The following is a 20,060-nucleotide window of genomic DNA, read 5'->3' as shown; positions in this document are numbered from 1 at the left end:
CTAACTGGCCGCCCGCGCCGCCTCGGAGGTGAAGTGTACTGCGCCGATTGGCTGCGAGGCGCCGGCCGCGTGTGATGTCCCGAGCAGCGATTGGCTCTCGCCTGCTGGGGGCTTCTCTCACGGGGACTCGGGACTCCCGGGAAGTGGACTGGCAGAGGAGGGGGCGAGCTAGCTGTCGCTGCGGACCGAGGAGGAGAGCCCGGTGGGAGGCGGCCTCTCAGCGCCGGGTGGGCTGGTGAGCCGACGCGGCGGCGGCGGAGGCTGTGAGGAGCGCGTGGGCTAGGGACCGGCACAGAGGCCGGCACCGAGAAACCATGGCCCCGCAGAACCTGGGCACCTTCTGCCTGTTGCTGCTCTACCTCCTCGGGGCCGTGATCGCCGGGTGAGGAACAGGCACCCGCGGGCACGGGGCCCGTGAGTCTGTCAGTCTTGGCTGGGGATGAGGGAGCATTGCCAGACTGAGGGAGTAGAGAGGGGCGTTGCTGAGGTGAGGCGGTGGGGGCAGAAGAATGGGTCCTGTGGGCCAGGCTCGCGGGGGGTGGACAGGAGAGCAGTGGGTGGCACGAGTGAGGGGGCTTAGGTCCAGAGGCCCCTGGAGCTAGATTTGCCCCAAAGAGTGGGATTTGGATGCACAGCCAGACACACCGTGGGGGTGGGGTTGCCGCTGAGCTGTAGAAGAGGGCCCTACAATGTATAGCCTGCAGCCAGCCACTGAGGGGGCTGACATTAAAGTGGGCGGGTTATGATGCGAGGCTGAGTGAGGAAGTAGGAACAGACAGAGAAACCATGCTGGGACTGAAGGAAATTGGATTGAGGGAGCAAGGCAGACTCTTTGGAGAGTTTTTGTACTTTCCGGTTTCTTGAGATAATTCAGCCTAAGCTGTCATCATGCTTCACTGTCTCTCTTTGCGGTATCTTCTTGAGAAGCTTTATGATCTTAGGACGGGAAGAGCATTTCACCAACAGGTAGTGAGCCATTCAAGACCATACATCTCCAACCCACTTATGAATTCTGTGCCTCTTAAGGAACCACCTAAAGTCTTATCTGTAGCATGAAGATAATAAGGTACCCCTGTATGAAGGGAGTAGGACCAACTGAACTCTTAAGGATCCTTCCAACCCTTTAGATCCATGGTATTAAAGCCTGGTGACCACAGGATACGATATGCCAGGCTCATGTTTTAGAGTGTGGGAAATCTTAGCTTCTAACAATTCGTAAGTTTCTCTAACTGGAGGAGATGCTGGTTAGCAAAACTTTAAACTTTGAAGTGCTTGTTATTTCTTGAAAGTTTTTTTCCCTGTACATATATGCTTACATTTACTGTCATTTTTTTTCTTGTAAAGCATTTTAAGTTGCTAAAAAATTTAGTTTCTTGTAGGTAATGCTCTTTTATTTTTCTTAGTATGTTTTTTAGTACTTCACTTAAAGCAACACATATCCTAAGATGTTTAAACAAAATGTCAGTATGAATTTGCTAATTCTGTAGCTTTAAATGCCAACCTTTTTTGGGGGGCGGGGGAAGAAGTCTTTTGGGAACTATAATATTGATGCTGAACTATGCCAGCCATCTTCTCCCTGATTTTTCTGGGCTGTTACTTAGCCATTTTTATATTAAGCATATTCTAAGTAAGCCTCATTCTTTAAAAAGCTCTTTTGTTATTAATTTTAGTGAACCTTTTTATTTATTTAATGCTTGTCTCAAGAGATCTCTGGGGCATTTGCAGATTTTTGGGGAGAGGATAAAGCATCTAATTATTTTTCATGGAATCCCTTGGGGGGGTGATAATTTTTCAGACTTACACCTGAAATGATTAAATGACTTTCCAAAATGGGACTAAGAGCTTATGAAATAATTTGTTCAATGTTATGTCTTGTTCTCCTAGCACCCCAGTGCATTTTATCCCCATTGCGTTTTAAAATCACCATCACTACTACATTAGTATGTCCATTGTGAACAACTTTCCCATCCCCTGTGTTGAGAAATGCATTTTCAGAATAAATTTTGATGGCTAAAGTGACTCTGGCAAAAGGAGTAGGTTTCTGTGATCATGCTTAATTATTCATTTCATTCAACGATTATTTTTTTGGTGTCTTCTATGGGCTGTAGTCCCTGCTCTGAAAATTTATTATAGTATGTTCCATCCATTTGCCCTTCTTGCAAAGATTCCTTTTATAGTTAATTTGGTTCCAGCATAGTCCCTTGCCAGGAGGTCAGCGAATCTGTACTTTATCTCCCAGCTCTTGCCATATGTATATTTGTAGCTGCTGAGACTTTAGGCTCTTGCATATGGGCTTCAGCAGCTGTCTGTAATTAAGACTTGACCAAGACAAACCAGTATAACCACTAGCAATGACTGCAAAATTGGTATTTTCTCTCACTTTTAGCAAAATAACACTACAATTCGTATATCCAAATGGATGTTATTCTTTCTTCAGGGTCCTTACTGGATTTTGGCTTAACCTCTATGGTAACCTCTCAAGTTAATTTCAGTTACTTCATGTTTAACATTCCAAACAAAGCTACTATTAGAACATTTATGTGATGGAATCTTTTTGAATAAAGAAAATCATCTTTTGGTTTTTATTTGACCTTTGGAAACAGCCAGAAGTGATTTAAGTCACTAATAGAGGGAAGGGAAGAGGAGAATGTTAATTTGATTATGTGGTTTTTGGTTGAAAATAACTTGTGGCCATGAGTAAAATAGTTTTCTTGCCTGAAGATAGTTCTAAGAGAAGTGTACCACAGATGTTTTGAATAATTCTAGCCAAGTTCAAAAAGTGCATAGCCTCTCATTGTGACTATTTCAATATATAAGACTCATCACAAATTCTGATGTGTTCTCTTTTTAGTCCTGCTTTTTTGTGTGTCACATATATACCTTCATTTTCATACCTCTGTGCTCATATACAAACCTAAATGTAAAGGAAAAAATTTGGCTTTAAAAATGTAATGTATAACTCTTTAATGAAGTACCCTCTCCCCCTCCCTATTCCCCAGGCGAGATTTCTATAAGATCTTAGGGGTACCTCGAAGTGCCTCTATAAAAGACATTAAAAAGGCCTACAGGAAACTAGCCCTACAGCTTCATCCTGACCGGAACCCTGATGATCCTCGAGCTCAGGAGAAATTCCAGGATCTAGGTGCTGCTTATGAGGTGAGTCAGGAAAAAGGATGAAGTATGAATAAAACCTACGGATAGAGAAAAGTCAGCATAACACAGAGTAACACTCCTTTCTTTCAGGTCACTTCTTTTTAAAAAGAGACAATAGATAAAAAATAAAAGTAGTGCTTACTGCTATATTGTATATTAAGGTTAGTATATGCTATTTCCTATTTTTTTTTAAAGATTTTATTTATTTATTTGACAGACAGAGATCACAAGTAGGCAGAGAGGCAGTCAGAGAGAGAGGAAGGGAAGCAGGCTCCCTGCTGAGCAGAGAGCCCGATGCGGGACTCAATCCCAGGACCCTGAGATCATGACCTGAGCCGAAGGCAGCGGCTTAACCCACTGAGCCACCCAGGCGCCCTCCTATTTTTTTTTCATACTAGTTTTTGTTTGGTTAAGGAGATTCAGGTGAAAAAGATGAAAAAAAGAAAGAAAGATTGGTAGGTTAATGAGTAGATTGATCATCATTCAATCAGTTTGGGAGCTAGAGCCAGAAATAGAAACAAAATTTAAATGAGGTTTGTAAATCCACATGCATACATGGAGCAGACTCATGACATGCAGGGCAGTTATAAGGTAAAACGTGACAGTGAATATTCTGCCTCCATGTTCGGAACCAACAGGGATTATTGAGGACTGTGACAAACTGAAGCTTTCTTGCCCATTTTCAAGGGGACAGCTGTTACTCAAACCCAGCCAGTTTTTGCCATGTACAAATGGAAACAGTGTTGCCAGATCATGTAATTTTTTAAGAGAAGTGGAAATCCAGATTTTTGTGTAATTCTTTGGATTGGAAAATGTTGGTGACTGATTCAATATTAAAATTTCTTTTTTGTGCAGATCAAACAAAACAGCTACAGTTTATAATTTGCAGCCTCTAATCAGGAGATGTAGATGCTTTTATCAGTATCATCTCATTTAATCTGCACTAGGATACCATGAAATATAGCAGAGCTGGGCATATTCTTATTCCCATTTTTTATTCCATTGTTAATTACACCAAGGAATATTTTTTGAATGCTTAATAAGTTACTTATTATTTGGAAAACTGTTGTACACAGATTCGTTCAACACTATGGTGAAAAAATTTTACAAATAAGTTCTAATAATCTTTCATCTATTAGGAGGAAGCTATTTTTCATACGTTGCAATTCACTTTTCCTCTAGAAATAGATTAAGAGATCCGGGTGGGGGAGGGGTTTCAGCCTTAATGAGATATAATTGACAAATAAAATGATAACATCTTTAATGATTTGATATATGTGTACGTTGTGAAAGGACTCTTCCCATGTAATTAACACATCCAGCACCTCACTTATTTGTTTCTTTTTATGGTGAGAACATTTAAACTCTGCTTTCTTAGCAGATTTCAGTTTTTACATTACAGTGTTATCACTCTAGTGAGAACACTCCCATTTTCTAAAAGGGCACAAGAAAAACTAATTTAACTCTGAAAGTTATGGAGCTAAAACTTCTGAATTCAAGTTAAATCCCTGGATAGAGAGAAGGCTGGAACAAAATCTGAAAAATATTTTAGTAGTGGGAAAAACCCCAAAGGTAAGGGATCCCAAAGCCTAGATTAAAGAATCCACTGAACTAAAAGTGATTTATACCCAGGAGAAACCTAAAGCTAATGGGGCCCCCCTTTCTTCTATTGACACCTTCAGGGCTCCTATAGGACTGGAATTCCTAACCTAGGTCCCACAAATAAATTTGAGAGCATTGGTGGACTCTTTTAAATTATATGTAACATTTTGGTTCTTCTTGATAATATGGATTCCATATTTTGCACTATTTTCCCATAAATATTTCCTTTTTTTTACTAGGAACCCAATAGTCCAAAATAATTTTTAGGGAAGGTGTTGCTAAGAATTTGTCATGTTCTTTAAAGAGGCTACCATGTTGGGGCATCTGGGTGGCTTAGTTGGTTGAGCATCCAGCTCTTGATTTCAGCTCAGGTCATGATTTCAGGGTCATGGGATCGAGACCTGCATCAGGCTTCGTGTTGAGTGTGGAGCCTGCTTGGGATTCTCTCTCTCCCTCACCCTCTGCCTTTCACCCACCACTCTCATGTTCACTCATTCTCTCTGTGTGTCATTTAAAAAAACAAAAACCTTAGAGTCTACCATGTTCTTAAGCGACAACCTAAGCAGGCTATATATATATAAATCATTTATGAGATTGCAGTTTATTTAACTCTAAGAACCTTTCTAGTCACTAGTTCAAATTTTCTTTTTTCTTTGTATCACTCACTTCATTGCCTTGGTCCTTAGATAAATTAGTGTTCACAAATCAAAATCCCGGTTAAGTTGAAGAGTCTTCTGTGAATACAAATCTGTCTTCTCTACTGAACTGGGATTACTGCTGGCATCTTAATTAGTTGAGACTCTGGGTTGATTGGCCAATCATCTAAGAACCTTTATTTTCTTTTGAAAATAAAATAGTTTCCAAGACCATGGAATAAAATCACTTTCTTTGGACAGAAAAAAACTGAGGAGGAAGTGAATTATAATAGATAACTTTAAGGATAGTTTTGTGGGGGGGGGGCAGTTACTCCAGAAGTCTCTGCTGTCCATAAAAAGACTGACTCTAAAATAGTCTTTGGGGGTTTTGTTTTTGTGTGTATGGCTTTTTTTTTTTTTAAAGATTTTATTTATTTGTCAGAGAGAGAGCATAAGTAGGGGGAACAGCAGAGGCAGAGGGAGAAGCAGGCTCCCTGCTGAGCAAGGAGGCTGACATGGGACTCAATCCCAGGACCCTGGGATCATGAACCGAAGACAGATGCTTAACCGACTGAGCCATCCAGATGTCCCTGTTCGGGGGTTTTGAAGTGGTATTTCTTATAGACCCAAATGTGGGGTTCATTCCTTTGTCGAGATAAAACCACAGGAGACTTGAAAGTAAAAATATTGGAAGTCCAGATCACCTGATAATAAGAGTTGTCTTTTTTGTTTGTTTGTTTTTTAAGTTTGCCCATTTCTACTTCCCTGAAATAGCTGATTATTTTTAAGGATATTTACTAAAACATTCCTTTCATGTGAACTGTCATAGTACCTTTAGTCAACTACTCTGGTCAATTCTGAACTAACCCATTTGTCTCTGCTTTTAAGAATGTTTTCTCTTGGGGTGCCTGGGTGGCTTAGTCAGTTAATCGGCTTCCTTCAGCTCAGTTCATGGTTGGTATGGAGCCCTGAGTCGGGCTCCCTGATCGGCAGAGAACCTGCTTCTCCCTCTCCCTCTGCCTGTAACTCCTGCCTACTCATGCTTTCTATCTCTCTGTCAAATAAATAAAATCTTAAAAAAAATAAAATAAAATAAAAGAATGCTCTCTCTCTCAGGATGCCTGGGTGGCTCAGTCGGTTAAGCTTTTGCCTCTGGCTCAGGGCATGATCCCAGGGTCCTGGGATTGAGTCCCACGTTGGGCTCCTTGCTTGACGAGGAGCCTGCTTCTCCCTCTGCCTGCCACTCCCCCTGCTTGTGCTCACTCGTTCTCTCTCTCTTTCTGATAAATAAATAAATAAAATCTTAAAAAAAAAAAAGAATGTTCTCTCTCATACACTCAATTTCTTGTAACATGTCAGATAAATTTAGAAAAAGAAAATTTTTGCAGTGGCTTCTTACACATCACTCAGCCCGTAGCCAAAGTGTGTCCTGTTTATATATGCCAGGCAGGTCTAACGTTTCTTTTGCTGAGTCAACAAGCCCCATCTACTTCCAGCCTCTCTTTCCCTGAGCCAGTGCAAGTATGGGTTTGAAATAACTTTCCCCTTCAATCTGCTGTCTAAATATTTCGATTCAAAATAACAAAGGAGGTATAAAATTATTTAGTTGTCAAAATTATATGTGTGGGTATACTTCAGATTTCTCTACATAGGTGGGAAGCTTTTACTTTTTTTGGCAAGTTGAAAGCAGATTTTAAAGAGTATGGAAGCTTACTTTGTTTTTATATTCTTCAGTATTATATAAATGGAATGGGCCCAATCTTTTCAAGCTGTGAAATAATCCTTGAGCAGTCTTCATAGAGCAGTGGTTTCTTTGTTGTTTTACTCTGTAATTCAGACTCAGAAGTTTACAGACTTAAACATATATGTGGCAGACAGCATTCTTCTACAAAAGGATTTCTACATAACCCCCAAATGGAAAAGGGATAATGGAAATATAGTAGTATAGACCTTTCTGAAGGGACTATCATTTGATTCCCTTGACCTGTCAGTCTTCTAATGTGTGTGGAGGGGAGGCACATATATGGTGTGGACATGTAGACCTGGACAGATCTTAAGGCTGTCCCATTTTGCTGCTGCTATCACTAATGACGATCTGTCATAGTCCTATCCTAATCTATGGTTCAGAGATCTACTGTGTCATAGAGGTGAACAGCACAACCACAAGAATCAAACTGCATGGGAAATAAACCAGAGGAATTCATCTCACCTCTTTTCTGTTGTTGCCCTCCCCTTTACCCCCACATTGCTAATCTCAGATATGACTTTTATGTGACTAGGCCAATTTTGGGAAAGACATGAATTGAGCACTGTGAAGTTCCAAAATGAACAGTGCATCAAAGAATTTAGTCTGCTGAAGAAAATATTTACTTGCCTTAATACCATATCAAATGAAAACTGCATTCCACAAAAATCATAGAGACAGTATCAGTCTAAAAATATAGCATAAATACAAATGTACCTTAATCGCATATAACCAACTCATGATCTTTTCCTCTGCTGGCTTTTGTCCCCAGGTTCTGTCAGATAGTGAGAAACGGAAACAATATGATACTTACGGTGAAGAGGGATTAAAAGATGGTCATCAGAGCTCCCATGGAGACATTTTTTCACAGTAAGTAATTTGCCTATCTGCAAAGTTAGTATCTGAGAGTGGATCACTGGATGATTATTAAAGATTTATCCTTGCTCCCTTGTTCAGAAGCTTTTGATGAAGAATAAAATTCAACTGATTCTTGACCAAGAGGTCAGTCATCCTCCTCCCTGTGGGAATGCACTCTTCTATTTTCATAAAGCTCCAAAATAGGTAGCCCCGAAAGTGCTGTCCATCCAGCTCACTGTGTCAACCACATTGACCCTGATGATGTTGGGGGCCCTGTGTGTTGGAAACCAGTATGTGTTGTCTCTTCTCTTAGAATCTGCAAACCTTTAATGCACAAAGTTATTCTCATAAGCAGAAAGAGTGAGGGAAATCCCTACTCCCATACCTAGAACTGCCTCCTCTTCATTCTGTCAACAAGAGAGGGGTATCTATGGTAATCAGCATTGGTGGGAGGAATTAGGGTAGGGGCTCTTTATCTCCTTTTGCACATCACTTTCTGGGAGTGCTAAATGGCTGGAATAATCCACACCTTTCTCTCACTCTCTTTGAACCCCTCTTTATTGAATTTCTGTATGCCCTGATGATGCCATGTAAGATCTTAATCTGGGGTTTCAAATCAAGTTATAAACAAAAAAAAAAAGTTTGAGTATGCATTCCTATGGGGAGAGGGTTTATTGCTTTCTCCTTAAAAGGGTTTTGTGAACCCTTTCCCAAAGAAAGTTAAGAATCATTCTTGCATACAGTAGTTTACCCCATTTAGTATTTGGGGTTAACTGTAGATTTTTCAGGACTTGTGAAGATATGTGAGTGGTATGATTAGGAAATCCTTCTCTTCCCCAGGATTGATTTGGTTGTGTTAGCCTACTAGGAAAGTGTCCTGTTCCCCTTGGCTATTAGAAGTGATACCAGAAGGAGAAAGCTGCCATCTGCAGCAACCACCTCCTCTCCCCAGACCCTGTAAATCCTCCCTGTCTGTTTTTGTTTAAGATTCAGGGAATCTATTCACCAAGATTAATTGGTGGGTGGGAGGGAGTTACCTAGCTGTCATCACTTGCTAATATCTGAGGCTTCTTAGCATCAAAAATTAATGTTAAGATTAGAACACCTGTACATTTGAAGGTCATTGTTTGTATTAATTCAAAGTGATGTTTTTGTTACTTAGAAAAATTGATTTAGGTTTTGTAGAGAACAGAGCTTCCTTTTTCTTAAGGTCCAGCATTCTACTAAGGCTGATGCTTTTTTAGCTTATTTAATTATGTACCCAAGAGTTTTATATAGAACAGTAACTTCTTTAACTAGAGCTAGTTTCTAAATATACAAAGTGAACGCTAAAAATGTTCAAAATTACCATTAGAGTCAGCATCATCTGAGTTTATAAATACTATGCCCTTTTTCAGTAAGTCCATTATATCCTGATATTCCTCCATATTAAAACAAATTATTATTTTCGTGATTAACCCAACTTTGAATTCATTGGCACATTGTATTTATGCACTATGCTATAAGTCTAGACAATATTTATTAAAAGGAAAATTTTTTTGTGGCGGGGGCAATATAGTTAATGTTGATATTGTATAAATTAAAAATTATGTATGATGTATGACTCCAATGTATTAAAAATGTCCGGTTTTATACAATATGTTGGTAGGAGACAGTATTGTATCCATGTGAAGAAAAGTAAATAATTGCAGATACGAGCTCTGCTTTTCTTTTCCTGATGATTTTACACTTATCCACAGCTTCTTTGGAGATTTTGGTTTCATGTTTGGAGGAACCCCTCGTCAGCAGGACCGAAATATTCCAAGAGGCAGTGATATCATTGTAGATCTAGAAGTCACTTTGGAAGAAGTATATGCAGGAAATTTTGTGGAAGTAAGTTCAAACAATACAGCTATTCATACTAACTCCCAGAACTTGTTCTTTTGACCAAAAACAAGGAATTTCTGAGTACCTTCTCTGTCTTCTGGGAGTCGGGGGAGTGACCAGATGTACCAAGTTGAGTTAATCATAATCGTCGGTTCATGATGCACACAGCTCTTGTTTCATGAACTCATTGCCCAGCCCAAGAACTAACTACAAGAAGACCACCACTCATATCTGTCCTGTGCTCCCTCCCGCTTCCATCCCTCCACCTCCCTTCAGAGCTAGCTGCCCTCCTGAGTTTGGTCTTTATCGTTCCCTTGTTACACTTGTCTGTTTGTTGTATTACTTATGTATGAATACCTGAATAATATGTCGTTGTGTTTTCATTGTTTTTGACCTTGTAAAAATGGTATCACACCATACCTTACCTCCTGGGACTGGCTTCTTTCACTGTTATGTTACCAAGGTCGGTGTCTGTTGCTGTCACTGTAATTCTGCTGAACATTATCTTATTGTGAATTTTATTGTATCAGTAAGCATGTAGGTTATTTCTACGGTGGTTTTTTTTTTTTTTTCCACTTCCTCACAGTGCTGTTATGAACTTGTACGTACATCTAAGTACATGTGAGCAAGAATTTCTCTTGGATGTATATATGGAAGAGTGAAATTGCTGGGGAATCTGAACTAGTGTGATGTGTACAAGATGATTCTGTATTGTTTTCTCCATTGATGACTACCAGCACTTCCATCAGCAGTTCATGAGATCCTGTAGACCTTCTGCCCCTCTAAAACGGAATTATTAGACTTTTCAGTTTTTGTCCATCAAGTGGGCAGAGATGTTATGTCATTGTGGTCTTGATTTGTATTTTCTTAGTTCATAATTAGGATAAACATCTTCATATGTTAAGTGGCCATATTTGTTTCCTCTCTTGTGAAATGTCTGTTCATATTTTGCCCATATATATATTTTTTGCCCTTTTATTGATTTCTAAGAATAGTTTATTCTTACTATTAACCTTTGTTGGCTAGAGGTAGCCAATCAGTTTGTAACTTGTGTTTCCATTATATTGAAGATTTATTTAAAATGAACAGAAGTAGTTAATTTTAACGTGGCCAAATTTATCAGTCTTTACTTTTATGGTTAGTTTTTGTATCTTGTTTAAGAAATTCTTTCTGGGGGATGCCTGGGTGGCTTAGTTGGTTAAGCGACTGCCTTTGGTTCAGGTCATGATCCTGGAGTCCTGGGATCAAGTCCCGAATCAGGCTCCCTGCTTGGCAGGGAGTCTGCTTCTCCCTCTGGCCCTCCCCACTCATGTGCTCTCTCTTTCACCCTCTCATTCTGTCTCTCTCAAATAAATAAATAAAATCTTTAAAAAAAAAAAAAAAAGAAATTCTTTTCTGCCCTAAAATCAGAAAACAGGTCACTTATATTTTCTACTAAAACTTTGGGATCTTTTCATTTGAGGTTATTCATCTCTTTTTAGTTCTGGAAAATTTATCTCTGTTATTTTTTCAAATACATAATCCTCTTTGTTGGCATTTCTCCTTCCATCTGCTCTTAACTTTCTTATAAATATAAAACCAAACAAACAAAAAACCCATTCTAGTTCTTTAGCCTTCTCTGCTTCCTTCTAGGAGAGTGCCTTATTTTGGACTTCTGCCTCACTATAGTCTTCAACTATGTCTATCCTAATAATATCCCATTGGCTGTTTTTTTATTTCAATTCACGTTTTTATACATAACAACTGTACTGGATCCTTACATTATCGCTAATGTCTTTCCTTATCTCCTTAAATATTACCATGCTTATTTTAAATTCTTGGCCTGTCTTCTCTAATACATTTGCTTAAAATATATGTTTTATCCAGTTTGTTGTCTTTTCTGCAAGTGGAGGGTATATAGTTGGACTCCTCAAGTGTCTAGATTTTTTTTGGCCTTTGAGCTTGCATTTCCCCCATGGGTGTCAGCAAGTCTCTTTCCCTGGTAGAGCATCTTGAGGCAAACCTTTTCATAGTGGTTTTAACTGTGTTTTATTTGTCTATGTTCTTGAAGGTTTTTTTGGTTTTGTTTGGTGTCTGGGGTCTGTTGTTTTGGAAGAGGGGGGCCAAACAGTGCTCGTCCCAAGGCAGTTGAAGAGAGAGATGAGAGCAGAACTTCAACTACTTTTCTCTAGCATCTCCGCAGTGGCCCCCACTAGCTGCTGTCCGAAGCTGTAGCCGCTACACTGTACACATGCCAGTTCCAAACAGCCTTCCATCTCTGGAATTTTCTAACCAATTGTGTGTTATAATTGTTTCCTGAAATCTGTTTTTTCTTTTAGTTTTTAGAGGATTTTGGAGGAGATAGCCAGTAGCCCACGCTTACGTACCAGCTTGACAGGAAGCATTCTCATTAGTTGTGCTTTTGCTCCGAGTAGTTGAAAGAAGACTGGATAGTTACAGAGGGTGCACGGGCTTCCGATACAGTGCTTCGGTCTGAAAGCAGGGGGAGGGGCACTGAGTATTCGGGACATCTCTCCTTCAAAAGCAAGATAAGTTGTTGAGGTGGGAGAAGGTGGTGAGCCCAATGAACTCCCTTGTTCCCTCCAGAAATGTTGTCTGTAGTCATTACTAATACCCTGTGTACATCACTCTTCACAGTTAGCGCATCCCTAACAAAAATCCAGTTGTGGTAAAGGATGTCTGCCTTGCCATTTAAATGACCCATGGAAAATTCTTTTTCAAGGAAGAATGACCTTGAAGAAAGCATGGTAATTAAAAACACAGACTTCAGAGCTAGACTGCCTGATTTCAAATACTGGCTCTGCCATATATTAGTTACGTGACCTTGGTCATGTTCCTGAACCTTTCTGTGCCTTCATTACTTCCCTTATAAAACGGAGACCATATCAGTATCTACTTCATGAGGTTGATGCAAGGATCAAGCAAGTTCATGTATGTAAAAGTGATCAGAGTATTGTTTTAACTCAGTGTCATAGAGTGTCTGCTCTAATTACTGTTGTCATTTATTCCATCGACCTAGGCTTTCATGTATTTGTGGGCTGTAAGGGGCTTTCCTCCCGAGCGTCTGTGTCATCCTGCTGTGTGAACATGTGCCTTATGATTAGGTGTCTGACTGATGAAACAGGCAAAACCCGGAATACAGTTCTTCATGTGTCTGGGTTCCCATGTACCTTGAGGGAGCAGTGTGTCTGGTTGCAGGCAGCGACAAAGAGATGATCATTGTGTCCCTCACATATTCAGTATCTGATGTGAGATAGTAGTGGGCAACCATCCTAAATTGAGTTGCCTGAAACAAGGAAGTGTTTTCATTAGATTTATCATAGCTAATGGTATGGTGGCAGCCAATACCAGCTTTTCAAGGCCATTGTTATTCTCCAGGGGTTGTGCTTTGCACGGCTCAGATTTCTTAAAAGATAGTAATTGTGTGAACGGCTTCAACTCAGTGGTGTTTAGTTGTGCCTTAGAAATGTCGATATCATCCACCTCATTTTTCAGTTCTCTTCTTTCTTAATCCCCTCTCTCTCCTCCAGCTTCAGACGTCGAGTCGTTTAAGTATCCGTTTGCTTCATTCCTGCATGGGATGGGGGCTGATTTGTAACTCCACAAAGGCTTCTCTCAGCATTAGATCTCCCTGGGGGATAGCTTGCCAGAGAAGGGAACATTCCAGCCCCAGCACCTGTGCAGCCCTGATCAGCTGAGGAAATCGGAGGCTCTTTTATAGGGAGAGAAGCTGATGTTTATGTTCTTCTTAGGTAGTTCGAAACAAACCTGTGGCAAGGCAGGCTCCGGGCAAACGAAAATGCAACTGCCGGCAAGAGATGCGGACTACCCAGCTGGGCCCTGGGCGTTTCCAGATGACCCAGGAGGTGGTCTGTGATGAGTGCCCTAACGTCAAGTAAGTAAGCGCGTCAAGTAAGGTCAAGTTGAGCACCTTTTCTGTTCCACCGAGAGACACTCATCCTCTCACTTGTCTCATAAAATGCTCGTGGTCCATACCGAGATTTTTTCCCTATCTCCCGACACCCTCCTTTCTCTCTCTTTCATATTCCACCAAAGGATAGAGAAAAGACATGTACCTTTTTATTTTTCCCAAAAGTATGTCTCCTATATCTCCTTCTGTATTTCTGAACTAATAAGCTATGCCCTTTATCTCTGAATATACTTAGCAAATATTAATGTTACATTTTTCCTACTTGGAATAGTAGAGCAGTCATATATATCCAGCTAACACTGCAGATGAGAGATGTACTATTTGCTGATTATGTCATAAACATAACTATTTAATTGACTGTGTATTATATATATATCAAAACTAGATCAGTTCTTTGTGGGATCAGGAAAAATATCAGATAGGATAAACTTTGCTTCTGATTTGCTTCTGTCCTTCCAGATGGAAATTTATGTAAGAGTGAGTAGTTTTCTCTATTATTGATCACTCAGCTTAAAGTAATCAGTCTACTGCAGGCTTCTTTGGAGGCAACAGCCACAAGATTGTATAATAAATAGTAGTTTTGCCCTGGCTTTTGGCATGTAGGAGATGTAAATAGATCTCAGATGGCTCTGTCAACTAGAGGCATGGACTAGTCTTTCAAGAAACAACTCTGATAGAACAGAAAAAATTAATTATGTGTATGTGGAGTTTGGTTTGTATTTTCATTTTTTTCTTTTTAAATTCTATTTCAGACTAGTGAATGAAGAACGAACACTGGAGGTAGAAATAGAACCTGGGGTGAGAGATGGCATGGAGTACCCCTTTATTGGAGAAGGTGAAACGCTGATATTGATGTTTTACTGTCATAATTCGGTGTTCTCTGTGTGCTTGTGAATACCAGCCACCCCCCCTCACATCATATCCTAATGGCCACGTAGTAAATGCATGTATCATTTCCAACACTCTCCAGTCAGTTTTAGGGCGCAGAAAGCCTTTCATGGCCTTCCTGGATGTTCACCTTAAACCATAGCACTACAGATTATCTTTAGAATACCACGGCCAAAAGTTAACTACCTAGTAACTTTTTATCTAGTATTCTAAGTTATTTCAAAATTTAGGGTGTTCAGACCCTAATGGATTAATTTTAACTCAGCAGTGAAAGAAGATATGTAGCTCTGGTTGGCATTAATCAAAGGCTCTCAGACCTCCCCTTTGAGGTTTCTGAAAGAAAAGAAGCTTTAAGACTTTAGGTTCAAGAAATCAGTGAATCTTTCTTTGTTTAGGAAACAGGTCAAGTTATTTATTGCTGTGCCTGAGATACAGGTGATCCTCACTAATAATCCAAAACTTGATATAACCAGTTAGAGACACTGCTCTCACAGATAGACTCGATAGACCACACCTAAGGTAGTGGCTTTAAAAAATTCTCCTAAACTGCAGATAGATTTGCAGCATGCACAATGTGCAACTTAAATGTGCCATCATTTCTTCGAACTAGGTGAGCCTCATGTGGATGGAGAGCCAGGGGACCTGCGGTTCCGAATCAAAGTTGTCAAGTAAGTGATCAGATTTTGGAGACCTTCTCTTTAGCCCCTGCTTTTCAGATGAGTTGCATTAGGATAGAGACAAATGGATAGCCACCAGGACACTGTTAGAGTTTACTCTCTGTCCATGCCCTTCATACCCTAAACGATCGTTTGTAACTCTACAACAATACTGAAAATTTGCGGTTGTGGCTGAGGATTGAGCTGTTAACATATTTACTCAGGACCTACAAAACCAAAAGATGTTGAAAGGAAAAACTGATAAGACAAGTAAGGAGTTGTAAAAGAGAGGCAAACACAAATGCAACTCAAGGAGACCCGAGATTTTGACTGAGGAAGCATGGCACCATACAAGGATGGAAGACTTGGGATAGAAAGTACCTTCTATGACATAATCTGCAGCTTCTCTTTAGCATGAAGTGCTGCTTACATACGAATTTTGCCCAGGACTCCAGCTTTCCAGTTTTTTATTTCTCTCCTGTTACCACCTTGAGAAGCAGTGATACCTCTGCTTCTAAGGACTCATTGAAACAAGTTTCCCACGTAAATATGGAGAAATGGGCCCTCACTGCCTAGAACTTTCCCCAGCTTCCTTACCTACTTTATCTTTCTCACATCTTCCCAGAGAAACTTGAACATGTGCTATTCCCTGAATAAATATGGTACCAGTAAATAAATAAATAAATAAATAAATAAATAAATAAAAATGTGGTACCTTCTTAGGTCCTGGTCTTTGCCAGAATTCCCTCGTACCCCAACTCCCCCACACCCCCTCCCCCATTTCTACTGTATCTGCGTCTCTAGAGCTGACCTGGCCTTGAGCCCAGCTCTGGAGACCTTCGCAAACCTGTTCCTGATGCCCATCGCCCAGTCCTCTCTGCCAGAAGTTGTCTTTCTCTTTTCTGTAATCTAATTACTCCTACTTTTACTTATGTGCTCTGCCTTCTCCTGATTTATAAGCTCCTTAAGCTTAGGATTTAATAAATCTTACAGAACTTTGTAGTTTCAATTAATACTATACACAAAGGAATATCTAATAAATGTTTATTGTTTGAAAGAGTGGTATTCATCCTTTCCACAAGATTTTTCTAAAACATTTTTGAATGCTTTCCAAAGAAAGATGGAAAGTTTTGATTTTTACCTTGTTCTGTTTTTAGACACCCAATATTCGAAAGGAGAGGAGATGATTTATACACAAATGTGACAGTCTCACTAGTGGAGTCTCTGGTGGGCTTTGATATGGATATTACTCACTTGGATGGCCACAAGGTAAACATACCAATTTTCCTGCTTCCTGTCCTTTTAAAACCTTCATGTGGGTGGTTTGGGGATACGTGTTTGATTTCTCTTTTTATTTTGAAAACGTATTTCTTTGGCTTGCGGTGTCCTAGTGATGTTTCCCTTGTCCCTTCATCTTTGATGCTGTGCTGAGCTCTGACAGGAGCTCTGGACACCACTGCTCACTAGAAGCCGTGTGTTGTATTTCAAGAGTCCTAGTCCAGTCCCATACCCTTTTGCTTGCTTGCTTTCTTTCTTTCTTTCTTTCCTTCTTTCTTTCTTTCTTTTTTTTAAAAATATTTTATTTATTTATTTGACAAGCAGAGATCACAAGTAGGCAGAGAGGCAGGCAGAGTGAGAAGGGGGAAGCAGGCTCACCGCTGAGCAGAGAGGCCGATGTGGGGCTCGATCCCAGGACCCTGGGATTATGACCTGAGCTAAAGGCAGAGGCTTCAACCCACTGAACCACCCAGGCACCCCATCTTTTTAAAAAAAATTTTTTTTTAAATAAAGATTGTATTTATTTATTTGAGAAAGAGGCATAGATTGCTAGAGAGAGCATGAGTGGGGAGGAGAGAGAGAAGCAGGCCTCCTGCTGAGCAGGGAGTCTGACGTGGGGCCTGATCCCAGGACCCTGAGCTCATGATCTGAGTCGAAGGCAGATGCTCGACAAAGTGAGCCACTCAGGTGCCCCCTACCCTTTTGCTTTCTAGGTACATATTTCCCGGGATAAGATCACCAGACCAGGAGCCAAGCTATGGAAGAAAGGAGAAGGGCTCCCCAACTTTGACAACAACAACATCAAGGGCTCTTTGATAATCACTTTTGATGTGGATTTTCCAAAAGAACAATTAACAGAGGAAGCAAGAGAAGGTGAGCAGTCTAATGAGAGAGAGAACATGTGTGCGCATGTGTGTATGTCTGTGGTATGTGACTATGAGAACAGTGGTTAAAGAGGACGGGTAACAAAAACAAAACCCTCCAGGGACATCAGACAGCAAACACAGGACCAGAAAATGAACTTGACTTCCTGTAAAGGAGATATTCAGAATTCTTCTGTCACTGTTTTACAAAGAGCTGTATGAGCTGGGCTTTGAAACCAAGGACGTGTGAATGTGAATTCATGTGAATTGGAATCATATAAAACAAATTAGCTGGACCAAACCATAAAGGGAAGTATCAGGTAGACATTAGCAGGGCTAAAGGCTCAGAGGGGTGGCATCAGCAAGGGCTGCTTGAGGCAAGAGGCCTGCTGGTGCATCCTAATTAGGAAGAGGAAGGAGAGTGGTGAAAGAGGTCAAAACTGAAAAGAGGACAAAGAAGAAGGAACAGAAGATCACTGAAGAGCTTTACTTCCTTTTTGATGGCCTCTCCTCATTTCTCATTGGATAGGGTTTTGTGGGATATGTGTGTGGTCTGTGTGCCTGAGAGACAGAAAGAGACAAGGGGCAGTCTTGGACATACATGTGCCTGTGGGGAGTTGAGGGGATCCACATGCAATAGACTTGAACATGGGTAGTTATTTGTTTAATTTGGATCCACAGTTGTCGTACAGCCTTTTGTGAGCTTTCCCATGAAACCTGCTCTTTAAACTCTACAGAAATCACCTTTTATTGATGGAATCATTTGTTCCCTCTTTTTTCAGGCATCAAACAGCTACTGAACCAAGGATCAGTGCAGAAGGTATACAATGGACTGCAAGGGTATTAAGAGTGAATAAAATTGGACTTTGTTTAAAATAAGTGAATCAGTGATATTTATTATCTACAGGGGTTTTTTTTGTGTCTGTTTTTATTCTTATTTTCAATATGCAAGTTTGGCTTAATTTTTTTTCCCTAATGATCGTCATGAGATGAATAAGAGGGCTTAAGAATTTGTCCGTTTGTGTTCAGAAAAGGCTGGCCAGCAAAAGGTTTAATAATACCTCTCCCTTTGGGGATTTAATGTTTGGTGCTGCTGCCTGAGTTTCAAGAATTAAAGCCGCAAGAGGACTCCAAGAACAAAAGAAACACAATATAAAGGGTTGGGGTTAATTGCTAGCTATTTCATTCAAAATGACAACTGGAGAAGTCTGTTTTTAAATACATTTTGTTGCTATTTTCTTCTTGACTCGTTTCTTGTTGGTTTATCTACCTTGTTGTCCTTCCATCTCCATCTGGTCACTTTCCCTTGATCTGCCCAGCATCCCCCTGGCTTCCTGTGGCTAGTTGGGTTGTCCTCCCATCAGGCAAGATGGACACACAAGTCTGCAAAAGGGTGGTAATGATCCATTCCCCATGGCCAAGTAAACACACAGGGTATCTTCTAGAAAGGAACTTGAAGGAACTGAGTAGATTAGAGATTGGGATACTGAGTCAAGATTACACAAAGATCTAACTGTTCCTGAGAAAGTACATTTCCTCTCATTTAATCCGGGAATAATCTAACACAGATACTTTACTGTTCAGAAAGCACTTTTCATATATACAATCTCAGTTGACCTCATGATTAAAAAGCCTTTGGTTTGCGTTAGGAACTAGCAGTACCACTGGTTCTAGAAAATGAATGTGGGGTAGACCTGCAGAATCCTTTGGCTCCCTGAGTGGCCCCTAATTCAGAAGGCATGTGACTTGAGTCTGTCTGACTTTTGAACCTTCTTCACTCTTCTACAGGTCCATCACACTATTCTTCATACACTTTTGGGCTTCTCACCTTAGCTAGTGAGCGGTGCAATAGTATTGAACAATTTCTGTTGCTGGGTGTTGCAGCTGCCTTCTTGCCATCTGTGGAGTTCCAGCAGCATTCCCATCTCCGTCTGTTCAGGTAGCCAATGCTACTATTTGCCGTTTTATTGCATTTTGCCCTGATTTACAAAAATGAGTGGAATGGGGGAAAAAAAGAAAATTTCATCAATTTAGAAAAGAGGAAAAGCAGCGGCACACTTTTAACCTCAGTCAGATACTATTTGGACATGAGTACAACTGTGTGTTCCCCTACGAAGGAAAGAACAAAATTAAAAGGCTTATTTGAAATGCTGGAAATCTATTTTGTACATACATATTTAGTGGACCTGTATATTTGATGTTCACTATGTACTGAGTTACCTACTTGAACATTTCTTAGAAATAATTTCCTGTCCATTTCTTAGCCCAAGAGAACTGTTGATCATTACCTGCCCTTGCTTGTCCCTCTCTTTCTAAGACTTTTCCAAGAGTCAGTCACATCCTAAGAGCTAGTGTTACTAGTCTTGGCTAGAACAATCCCATAGAGATAGTGTTTTTGCTGTAATAATAATGTTAAGGGGGCTTTGTCACTCCAGTTAATCCATGGTCCAGATAGCCATGATTTGAGAAGTTAAAAAAAATATTCTTTTATCATTTGACAGCTTCAGTTCACTTTAAGCTTTATCTGAAGCATATAGTAGCATGGAAAAATTTGTATCAAAATTCCATAGATTCTTCTCGTTATAA

General features: G+C 40.2%; 1 protein-coding gene across 2 annotated transcripts; it reads left to right on the top strand.

Annotated features, from left to right (window-relative positions):
- Nucleotides 1–32: 32 nt before the first annotated feature.
- Nucleotides 33–18,662, top strand: LOC111149440 (DnaJ heat shock protein family (Hsp40) member B11). Of its 2 annotated transcripts, none has more exons than XM_022506523.1 (10): nt 33–382; nt 3,000–3,156; nt 7,907–8,004; nt 9,732–9,864; nt 13,611–13,753; nt 14,542–14,624; nt 15,288–15,345; nt 16,491–16,602; nt 17,325–17,484; nt 18,257–18,350. In XM_022506523.1, the coding sequence occupies exons 1-10, from the start codon at nt 315–317 to the stop codon at nt 18,319–18,321; spliced, it is 1,077 nt and encodes a 358-aa protein (XP_022362231.1). In that variant the 5' UTR covers nt 33–314; the 3' UTR covers nt 18,322–18,350. The 2 variants fall into 2 exon arrangements, with proteins under 2 accessions (XP_022362231.1, XP_022362241.1); XM_022506533.1 differs by having other exon boundaries at nt 120–382; nt 18,295–18,662.
- Nucleotides 18,663–20,060: the final 1,398 nt, after the last annotated feature.

Source organism: Enhydra lutris, unplaced genomic scaffold, assembly GCF_002288905.1.
Source record: "Enhydra lutris kenyoni isolate GAN:26980312 unplaced genomic scaffold, ASM228890v2 scaffoldscaffold2, whole genome shotgun sequence".
NCBI lineage: Eukaryota > Metazoa > Chordata > Mammalia > Carnivora > Mustelidae > Enhydra > Enhydra lutris.
Note: the sequence above shows the minus strand (reverse complement) of the source record. Positions and strands in the feature narration are given on the sequence as shown.

Bases quoted from the DNA above. Each gene is read 5' to 3' on its own strand.
- LOC111149440 (XM_022506523.1), top strand. From the start codon at position 315: ATGGCCCCGCAGAACCTGGGCACCTTCTGCCTGTTGCTGCTCTACCTC. The intron at 9,865-13,610 runs GTAAGTTCAAAC...TGTTCTTCTTAG, and splicing joins ATGCAGGAAATTTTGTGGAA to GTAGTTCGAAACAAACCTGT. The intron at 13,754-14,541 runs GTAAGTAAGCGC...ATTCTATTTCAG, and splicing joins GATGAGTGCCCTAACGTCAA to ACTAGTGAATGAAGAACGAA.